Source organism: Nymphaea colorata, chromosome 8 (assembly GCF_008831285.2).
Source record: "Nymphaea colorata isolate Beijing-Zhang1983 chromosome 8, ASM883128v2, whole genome shotgun sequence".
Taxonomy (NCBI): Eukaryota; Viridiplantae; Streptophyta; class Magnoliopsida; order Nymphaeales; family Nymphaeaceae; genus Nymphaea; species Nymphaea colorata.
In genome coordinates, this window is record NC_045145.1 from 16,488,565 (window position 1) to 16,499,169 (window position 10,605).

The 10,605-nt window shown below is 39.3% G+C and overlaps 1 protein-coding gene across 4 annotated transcripts; it reads left to right on the forward strand.

Annotated features, from left to right (window-relative positions):
• Nucleotides 1-895: 895 nt before the first annotated feature.
• Nucleotides 896-9,799, forward strand: LOC116258961 (uncharacterized). Of its 4 annotated transcripts, none has more exons than XM_031636495.2 (11): nucleotides 896-1,046; nucleotides 1,155-1,243; nucleotides 1,575-1,660; nucleotides 1,866-2,860; nucleotides 2,963-3,187; nucleotides 3,258-3,442; nucleotides 4,666-4,897; nucleotides 5,605-5,740; nucleotides 7,985-8,079; nucleotides 8,155-8,278; nucleotides 9,261-9,799. In XM_031636495.2, the coding sequence occupies exons 1-11, from the start codon at nucleotides 967-969 to the stop codon at nucleotides 9,321-9,323; spliced, it is 2,310 nt and encodes a 769-aa protein (XP_031492355.1). In that variant the 5' UTR covers nucleotides 896-966; the 3' UTR covers nucleotides 9,324-9,799. The 4 variants fall into 4 exon arrangements, with proteins under 4 accessions (XP_031492355.1, XP_031492357.1, XP_031492358.1 ...); XM_031636497.2 differs by having other exon boundaries at nucleotides 4,705-4,897; XM_031636498.2 differs by lacking the exon at nucleotides 1,575-1,660 and having other exon boundaries at nucleotides 2,392-2,860.
• Nucleotides 9,800-10,605: the final 806 nt, after the last annotated feature.

Below are 10,605 nucleotides of genomic sequence, written 5' to 3' on the forward strand. Positions count from 1 at the left end.
CTAACTTATTCATATTTTCAATCGTTTCCATGAGCGAATATGGAGCGCCTCGGCACTTCCTTCAATCTTGATTCAGTTCCATGTAGGCCCCGTCAAAGAGGCCCATATGGCCATATGGATAACCTTGGTTTGGGTTCGCGTAATGAAATTACGTTAAAAATCAATTCAATCGGGTTAGCATAGATAGCCCCGTGAGGCATGAATGAAGATGATTCAACATCATACATTAACTGTTTAAGTTCTGATCCACCACCGACTCATCGATCTATTCCTGTCTTAATCATATCGATTAAATATATTCGATCCAATATCAGGCCCCTTCGGTTGCAGATTTTGAAGGGGAAGTGATATCAAAAAGCCGGGTCTATTATTTATAATTAAAAGAAATAACACCTATAAAAATTAAACCAACCATGTCCTTTTTAGGTTTACCAGCAAGCCTGGGCATGGGGCAGACTTACCAACTGGCTTAGCCGGGCTTAGACATCGGGTCGGCTCGATGCTTGAAATTAGAGTTTGGGTTTGATTTGGTTAAAATAAAAAATATTTTTTAAATATAAAATAGCAAATTTTAAATAATAAAAATAATATTAAAAAACAAATCAAGTTCCATCAGGTCGACTGGAGCCAATCCAATAAGTTATGGAACCGACCCCAACCAATTTTTTTTGACTCGAAATGGAACCAGATACGGAATATCTACCGAATACTCGACAGGATGCCCAAACCAACTTACCGAGGGTTTTTTTTTTTCTACTTCCGTTTCATTGGCAACAGCCAAAACAAAAGATGCCATTTGGACTATGGGGCGCATTTTCGTAATTATAGCCGAAACTCGGGGGTGGAACTGAAAAACTGTCCTTTAATCAGTCGATTCTGCCGCGAAGTGGAAAAGGGAGGGAAAACTTTAATCCCTCGAGGAAGGGAAGCAGCGCGTTCTCTTCTCGTCCGTGTTGCCGCTTCGCCATGGCTGTCGATCCCGACACTCGGCCGTCGCCGATTGAATCTCTAGGTTGTCTCTTCAAGCTTACTGAAGTCTTCCTCCGGTGAGCTCTCTTCTCCTTCCCCTCCTTCTTGTCCTCCTCTATAGGGTAAGAAGTGGTATCCAGAAGAGCTAGGGATCACTTGTTACGGATCGAATCTTGTTCATGCAGGGACGACGATGACGGTTTCGTCGGACTTACGGAGTACCCGATGTCGAAGCCCGGTTCGAGCGGTAGTGCTAGCCGGGAGCCTGTTGCAGGTTTTGGCGCCTTTCTTTTCGGTTCCTGTCTCCCTCTTTTTTTGTTTGGCTTATGTTTGCGAATCTTGCTAATTGGTTTCGCCTTTAGTTCTGCTTAATTGTGTGTTATAAGGTTTAGTAGAGGTTTCGAGTTTGAACTTGTTTGGTTCGGAGTTTGAACCTTGGAGCATTGCTTTTGAATTTTCTAGCGTGTTGAGCGGAATAGTAGAACTCTAACCTCAAAGCCTCAAAATAAGCGGAGTTTGAATTTCAGAAAGGGGTTTCTAGGCAATTCAAACACGTTCTCTCGTGAAGTTGTAGTTTCTTTCGCTGAAAACTTATCTCTGAACAGATATTGCGTTGTCTCTGGAGGATATCGAACTATGTGGGCAAATGGCCGCCCTAGGTCTGCCAACAGCCTTTCAGTCAAACAATCAGGTGGCTCTGTTCGTTCTCGGTTGTCATTTCCTATTTCCATAGGGTGTGCTCATGGCTTTTGTTTTGCGGGTCGGTTGATTTTTACCTTTCTATAAGGGTATAAGCTGCTAATGCTATATCATTTTCCTTTTTATCCACATGATGGGTTCTTTGGATATTTGAATTTATGTTATCCTCTGTCTTTAACTCTTTTGTATGATCTCAGAGAGACGTCAAGGCAAAAAAAGGAAGTAAAAAAGGTCACAAGTCAAAACATGAAAACAATAATCAGGAAGCATCCTGTAATGTATTTTCCTCTAGGACTGAAGCTACTGTTGTGGATTCCCCAACTTGCGCTAAGAATGGCCAAAACACAGACCTGGGTCATACTGACTCGGAGAATCACTTTCAAGACTGCTGCCGCTTCCAACCAGTTGTTAGCTATGAAGATGAAAATGGCTTTCGTAATTCTGTTGGCTATCCAACTTCAGTTAGAGATAGTGAAACATGCGAAGGTGTATATCAAGAAATGCTAAATAGAAGCAGTACACCTGGAATGCTTCAGGATAAAAGGGAGGGAAACCTAGCCGTACATGATACTCTTGGAGATTTGTGCTCTGCTGTCTACCTGGAGGTCGATGGAGTCCACGCTAAACCTGTGGGTGAAGAACAGCGGAATTGGCCTGAATCGTCTGAAACCACAAAACACCTGCACATTGAATCCGATACATTGACTGTACCTGGTTCTGCAGGTCGCTGGGAGGCAATTTGGGATGCATTTTATGAGAGAAACTACTTCTATAATGTGGAAACACTGGAGACAACGTGGTACCCACCTTCAGGCATGGAGCATTTAGTATTTTCTGATGCTACAGCTAAACCGAACAATGTGGTTGCTGATGGAGCTGGTGCAATTGGAGATGTGGGCCTTGGAAGCGTTTGTCATGGCACTGATTCTGTGAATGCACATGAATGTTATGAACTAAATGACCTTACACCTGGTGAAAAAAATGTTGATTCTATCCATAAAGTTGCATCTGGGATGGAGCATTTGTCTTGTGAACACAAGTCAAGTTTGCTGACATTGGAACCTGTTGATGGCTATAAGCACATGAAGGAGCTCAATGGAACCTGCACAAAAGATTGCAAAGAAGTTGGTGGAGAATGCTTTAGTCCCATTCCTTGTAATTGTCCTTCAGTTATAGTTGATGAAAGTTGCAGGTAATATGACGCAAATATTTATTTCTCCTTCTGGTTGGTGTGCCTTTAGTTAGAGAGCTTATGGTTTCTTTGCTTACAAGTTTGTGTTCATTTTAATGGCAGTGCTCCTACTGTAACTAGTGAATTTAATTGTGAAGAAGTTTGGAGAAATGATCTTCAAATACACTCCAAGGAAAATGAAAGTCGTAGCCATGAGCAACTGGACAGCCATCCATCAGATGAACCAAATGGAGATAAATCTTCTCAGGAGTTAATGGAAAACAGTGACAGAAATGTCCATTCAAATTGCTGTGGCTCTCTCTTGGCTGATGATACTGGCATTGCGTGGTAAGATACTTTTGATGCATATTCTTTCTTCGATGAGTTTTGTTCATTATTGTTGATGCCTTTCTTGCAGTTTGCATGCTATGCCAATTAATGCTGGTTCTGAAGAGCTCTCTGACATTGATCAGAAGTTTCTGAAGCCTATGGTGGATGAACTTAATGTTTGTGATGTGCCTGGTAATGCCAAAAGAAAAAAGAGAGCAAAAGCTCAATGGCCTCAACTACAGAGAAAAATACCATCAGATTGGGAGAGAACAGGTTCTTATTTTTATGCCACTCAACAGAGTGACCACTCTTTGTCTTCTGATTAATCTCTCTAAATTGTGTTTCTGCTATATATCTTTTGCCTGTGATGGGGGACAGGGTTTTGTAAAATGTGGCGAATCTGATTCCAACTGTAGCAGAACCTATGTTTGCCATCGTCTCAGACTTTTTTCATTGTGAAACATTTTACTCAGTGAAATCAAGGTTAAGATATTGAAAAGGGTTCAAATCTTGCAATGAAGGGATATCTTTTTTTCTCCTATTGGGAAAAACATTGTTTGTGGATAAAATGATGTTTGTAACTTTGTACTTTTTACTTGTTAGAGATGGTTGGCTATTATCCATACGCATAGTTGTTTGTAGTAATTTTATGTTTCATATAAGCCAAGGCTTTTTGGAGTGCCTTTTTTATGAATAAGTTGCTAAAGTTGGTGGGAAAAAGTCGTTATAGAAACTTTTACTTCCTGTATGCCATATAACAAATTTATCATTGATGTCTGGACTTAGCTATTCAAGTTTTGTTGGTTCTCCCCTCATGGGACTGAGCTTGAAAGTCATGCTCAAGCTTGCAATACTGAAGCCATGTAAAGCTTAAGCCTACATGCCTTAGCTTATGCATAGTCAAACAAAATGACTTTGAGTTATGAAGGTAGTGTAAATGGTCACTTGAATTGATGTTCTCGCTAATGCAAGCCCAACTACTGTACTGCTGTATGAATGCTTCTTTTGCTGCACAGTGTGGTTTGAAACTTGAGTTCTGTACATATATGACCTGTCCATTTATGCAACGTCGAGTTAATTTTCATTGGAGCTGACCTTGTCAATTTGGTTATGATTGATTTCTGATACTGGATTCAAACTATATCTATCTAATAAATAGATGGAAATTGGCAAACCAATCTTTACCAAGCTGAAATGGAACATGAGCAGCTCACTAAGTTACCTATTGCTGTATTTCATTTCATAGTCCCAATATCCGAATGGTATAATTATGTTCCACTGACTTCTTGTTATGAAATACTTATTGCCAACTTCTTCAATGCCTAGAAAATATTGTGTGTAAGGATGCCAATTGTTAATGAATCTTGTAGCGACCTACACATGCTTTTGAATGTATCAGTTTGAACTTCACTAGAGTGGCTTATCAATTGATGCATCTTAGTCACTGCAGTAGGTGATAAGTTGATGGATCTTAGTAGAACACTGTGTTTCTACAGATATACAACTTCCAGGGATAATGGAAAGCTACCTTGTAGATATTGCCAAATATTGGCATCAACGCTACTCCCTCTTTGCTCGTTTTGATGAAGGCATAAAGCTAGATGAGGAAGGCTGGTTCTCTGTCACCCCAGAGTCTCTTGCAAAGCATCATGCTTCTCGTTGTCATGGTGGCATTATAATTGATTGCTTTACTGGAGTTGGTGGAAATGCCATTCAGCTTGCCAGGCAGTATGTGTTCCATTGCCACTCTGTTTACTTTTTTTCTCGTCTGGTTTAAATCGTTTCATGTTTATTATTGCTCATCATCTTTGTTTTCATTGGGCTGCTGATAATAACAGCCTTCAGGAAATAAATTTTGTGTTGCTTTGAGCTGATGTCCCTGAATACCTCTGATCTCATACGAAAAGAATTGGATAAAATAATTATCTGTTTCATTAGAAGGAAAATGATATAAGGAGTCATCAGAAAGACCAAAACAGAGGATTCATGAAAGTTGGCTTGCAAGACAGGAGAATTTTCATGCAAGGTTTTAATTATTGGTATTGTACAAAGAGGAGATACTATTGGAGCTACTTATTTTTGTTTATAAATATTGTTTATACGTTTCCTATTGATGTGTTACATTCCAAGAAACCTTCACCAGTGGCTGTTGGTTTAGGGGTTAAAAAGCAGCAACTGTTGATATTATATGTCAGCTGCAGTCAAGGATATCATGGTATTTCCGCTTTTGAATCATTGAGGGGGTCCTTTTTTCCTTTTGTTTCCCCTTTCTGGGTATAGTAACAGGTGTTCTAATGAAGCAAGTTCCTTTTTTCCCCCACTTCTACCGTAGTCAAATTGCTCATCTTGAAAAATGCCTTGAGACCTCGACTGATTTACTTGATCATTTTCATTTTATTTTGATTCATTGGTCTTATGTGGTAATGCCATTTTAGGAGCCATCACGTTATTGGAATTGATATTGATCCCCAGAAGATTGATTATGCATTGCACAATGCTGATATTTATGGAGTTGCAGACAAGATAGACTTCATAAATGCCGATTTCTTTTGTGTAGCCCCATATTTAAAGGTACTCATTGTTATCCTGCCTACTTTTTGCTGTAGCCTGCAGGAAGTATGAACATCAAGCTCTGCTAGTCTCGTGAATTATGCATTCAATGATGAATTGTCTATATTGTTGACATTTGATTTTGTTTCTCATGGGGCATGATTCTCATGTATGTCCCTTAGCTGGTGTATAGACAATTACTTGTGGAATTGTATGGTACCTTTGAAAGTCAACTTTCCTGGCATTAACGAGGGTTCCCCACTGTTTGACACATGTTTAGATATGGACTACCTTGCGCAGTTGAAGATCTTGAAAAGGTCTGGACATTCATTAGGCTGTTAGTGTTCTTAACAATGTGGCCATGTTGAGCTTTCACTTGTTTAGCTTGGTTTGTTTGGCTAACATTATATTGAACCTGGACTGAAGCTCAAAATCCTTTTCAGGTTGAATAGCTCTCTGACTGGGACGAGGCTGGACTGGATTGTTCAGGCTTCCTTAGGCTCACTTGGTGGTTGAACATTTATTATAATGTGTATTAACTTAAAGGGGTGTGAGACATCATAGACTTGAACTTGCTAGCTCTTACATGAATGTCAAACAACCAGCATTGAAATGCATGCTGCTTTCTCTTCCTTTAATTCACATTCTTTGGTCTTCTAACATTTGTAGAGCTAAGTCACACGGGTGCACCAACTATAGTGGTGCACCCGCACCCGCACCTGAATAGGTGCAGGTGCAGCCAGACACGGCGTCAAATGAGTTTTGGCTGTTCTGGAAAATGTTTTGGCCAAGTTCTCATTGATATATCGATTCAAGGTAACATTGATAAAAAAAAGTTTAAAAATGTAGACAAATAAAATTACTTATATAACAAATAATATATATATATATATATATATGTATGTATGTTCTTGCCGCACCCGCACCCAATCTTTTTTGGAAATTGCCACATCCGGCACTGGCACCAGCACCCGCACCCTGCACCCATGTGACATAGATGTAGAGTGATATTCTCAATGAGCCCACTAATTGAGCTTATTGGGAATTTGAGCCCCTGAGCTAGGGCTTGGAAGAAAATTTCTTCAACTAAATTAGCTCAAAGTTGCGTGTGAATTCTGCATATTTGAGCCAATCCTGGACTTCTGGTACTACTGGCTTTTCCCTCATCGCTGCTAACCATGGTCCATTGCGTCATTTTTAAGTTTTCATGCACATGGTATATATAGTATTGACTCTCACATTTGCCTTTATTGATGTTTTTGCGCCTTTGGGAATAGAGACTGGAAAAAGGTCGGGCCACAAGATTGATGAACCATTGCATATGCCATCTCAAAGACGACATTTTGAGATTATTATTTATTCTTTTTCCGTCTTTTTTGCCTTTGATTAGTTCTCATTTCCCTAAAGTATTAGTCCTTATCACCTTTTATCTGGTGGCTTCCCATCCTAATTTTACTTCATATTGCTTTTCTTGCTTCGATGGGCCACACAAGGGTGAATTTTCCAGAAGCATTGGTGCTGCAGGTGGCACTTTGACTGATATTTGCACTCTCTGCTTTTGCTATAACTTATTTGTAGCATGTTTTTCTTACTTCTTGCAGTCATTCTTCAGAGAAAATCTATTTTCAATTCTGTCAGCCCTTTTCATTTCTTAACCATGCATCAAAATCCATTCACAATTTTTAATTCTTTTTCTTTACTCCCTGTAGAGGTTAACCTGCACAAAGGTTTTCCTTTCAATTCAGGTTGAATGGAATGACCATAAGATCCTTTCTCTTTGTCGGGTTCAAATGATGCTTTTAACAAGATGGGACGACATAATAGCACTAATACAGAATTACACATTTTTTTGAATGGTCAAACTTCATATTGGGCCCCCTGCTTAATAGTAGCAAAAGTATGACTTGTATTGCAGAATTCAGAAATGTGAGGACAGCCCAAGTTTACCTGAGTCTTTGACCCAGTTCAGTTTTCCAAGCTGAACGTTTATGTAGATGTACTGGAGACAAGCTTGACCATCATTGATGGCAGTAGTAGTTAGCGTCAAAAGAAATTAACTGACGCAGAAATATAAAGTTGTAAATGGCATTTTGATGGCAACATCTTTAAAATTGAAGTAGTTAGTGCCTCCATGATGCTTCAAAATACGAAATAGCATTGGTTCTCTGCTTTGCTGTGTTATTCATTCCAATAATGCATTTGTTCAATGCTAGGACATTTGGAAGATTTAGATGCTAAATGTGTGATTTCTTTTCTTATGGGCAGGCAGATGTTGCTTTCTTGTCTCCTCCATGGGGAGGTCCTGATTATTCTAAGGTTGAAACATACGACATCAGAACCATGTTGAAACCTTGTGATGGGTCTGTGTTCTGGTGCCTGTTTCTTAAACTGTTTAGATTGGAATTTTTTAGTTACCTTCATATTTGAATTTCCAGGTCCTCTCTCTTCAACATTGCGAGGATGATTGCACGCAAGGTTGTCATGTTCTTGCCACGTAATATAGACTTTAATCAGTTGGCAGAAATAGCGATGTTAGCCGATCCTCCATGGAGTCTAGAGGTACTTCATATTTTCTAGTATTTTATTATTTTTTTGTGTTATATGTGTATATATCTTTGGGGTGTGTGTGTATATATATATAGAGAGAGGCCATATATATATACACACACACACACAAATAGAGAGAGAGAAGAGAGAGAGAGAGAGAGGCTGATGTGCCGTATGCCAAAATTATATCAAGTGATCAGACGTTCAAAAAAAAGGTTTTCTGGATGTGATCTATATAGTTTGTTTGAATACACAAGGTGATGGTGTTTTAAGAAGGATCAAGTAACACATGAAAAATGAAGGGTTAACACATGAAACAATATTTAACATATCATGAATTTTTTCAGAAAGGCACTCCAGTGTACAAAAAAGAAAAAGAACAGAAATTAAATGAAAGAACCGTGGTGTTCTGTGCACCTTGATAGGACGCTTGATTGTACTGACTGGGTTATATTTGAAGCTGAGTTTCTAATCTGTCCTCTGGGTGCATAAAGCTGATCGTCTTGTTTTTCTTGGGTCGAATGCATATAGGTTTTGGTTTGTGCCTGACATGGACAGGCCCTTTTGTTTCAATGCGTTCTATGTCAGCTGCTGTAAAATGTCTGAATTTAGGAACAACATCCCATGTCTGTAGTAGTTGGGTTGCCGTCTTCAATCTTTCAATGCATTTCAACATGAATGGGGCCAGATGCCCTCAGATTTTCTCTTAATGTTGTGGTGTGGAAAATCTCCAGTTACCTGACATAAGAGCATCTCGTATATATTAGATGCAATTTTTTGGTCGCTGTAGTAAACAGGAGAAAAAAAGTTTTATCGATGGATTGTTGTCTTATCCGTTTTGAATTGTGGAGCACTTCAAATTCTTCTTAATTTAGAATTGTTTTATTCTAGTAGCGCAACTCTATTTGTACTGTTCCTCGTTAGCCATTTAGAAAGCTTAAGCTCTAAGGATGTTGGAACAGGATGATGTCACTGATGACTGCTTTTGTTTCAGGTGGAGAAGAACTACTTGAATGGTAAGCTGAAGGGAATCACTGCATATTTTGAGAGCAGTTGAATATAAAAAGTGAATTTCGACGGTATCCGATGAGGGAATTCAACAACAATCTTTCCGCTAAAAGCAGAAACGCCGCTTGCATACGAATCTATGTAAAGCAAGTGGGAGAAGCGTGCCGCAACGTTTCAGTTGGCTTTCAAAGGTTCTGTTGATGAGAAAAATGTGCTGCTTAAATTATTGTCCCCATGAATGTTTAAATATCCGTGAAGTGTAAATCTAGCTTTGGTAGTGCTGCGTGTCTAATTTGCAGTAATGGTTCGACACGCAAACTTGAAATTTGTTTATTATTAAAAAAAAGAAAGGGTAGTCTATACATGTATGCATTTGGATAACGGCAGAACAAATGTACTACTCAAGAGAAAACGTGGCTGTATGTTTTGTAAGTAACTTATTTCATGAACACTCGTTCCATGGGTCGTTCTTGTTACCAAGCATCGATCAGAGCTTTCTAATAAATTCGAGCCAAATTGAAAACATGCCACCTCTTTCACATGTTTGTTTATTTAAAAAGAGAAATTGAAAAGCCAGCAAATTCGTCTTTTCTCTTGAAGGTGAGACGCTAGGTCAGGCAGTTTTCCAATTTTTGTAAATCAAGAATTTTTTTGTATCAATAAGATTTGGTAAGAGATCTATCTGACCCCAGATAGTCATGGAAGAAAAAAATTTCAATAAGTATTGAAATAACCGACATAATCGCGGTGTGTGTGCAGTGGTTTTTCTGAGCTGGAGGGTCTGAGACTCTGAAGTTTCGGTCAGGCACACGGGAGAAGCCGACGGAATTTCGGTTTGGGTCTTCGTTTAGCAGGTTCTAATTTCACATTATGGGAAGGCAACGAGAGGCACTTACGTTTGATCTGAGATTCTGACCTGAAAGACTCCAATATAAGTGGATCCACGTTCAGATTCGGTAGCTGTCTGGGCATTGACCTCAAAATCTAGCTTATCTACCCAGCCAGATTTGGATTTTAATTGGATTTTAATCGGATTGTATCCAGATGCAAGACTAGGTTGCCAGTCTCGGTTCGAACGCGGTGTTCATTTTATCAAAACCCTCGAAGCGATTCAAGTAGGACAGTAGTGTTTTCAAGAAAGACAGCCCAAGCTTATTTTTATGGTCTAAGGTCCAAAATACACCCGGGGTCTGCAAACTATTGAAGCAAACTAGGTTCGGAACCAAACAATCTTAAAACCAATGGAAAACAACCAGGTAAGAGACCAACCTGGACCCCTTCTGGATCAGGACATGATCCGGTTCTGCACGGTCCGGATTGATTCCGACCAC

Bases quoted from the DNA above. Each gene is read 5' to 3' on its own strand.
- LOC116258961 (XM_031636495.2), top strand. From the start codon at position 967: ATGGCTGTCGATCCCGACACTCGGCCGTCGCCGATTGAATCTCTAGGT. The intron at 1,661-1,865 runs GTGGCTCTGTTC...GTATGATCTCAG, and splicing joins CCTTTCAGTCAAACAATCAG to AGAGACGTCAAGGCAAAAAA. The intron at 8,279-9,260 runs GTACTTCATATT...CTTTTGTTTCAG, and splicing joins ATCCTCCATGGAGTCTAGAG to GTGGAGAAGAACTACTTGAA.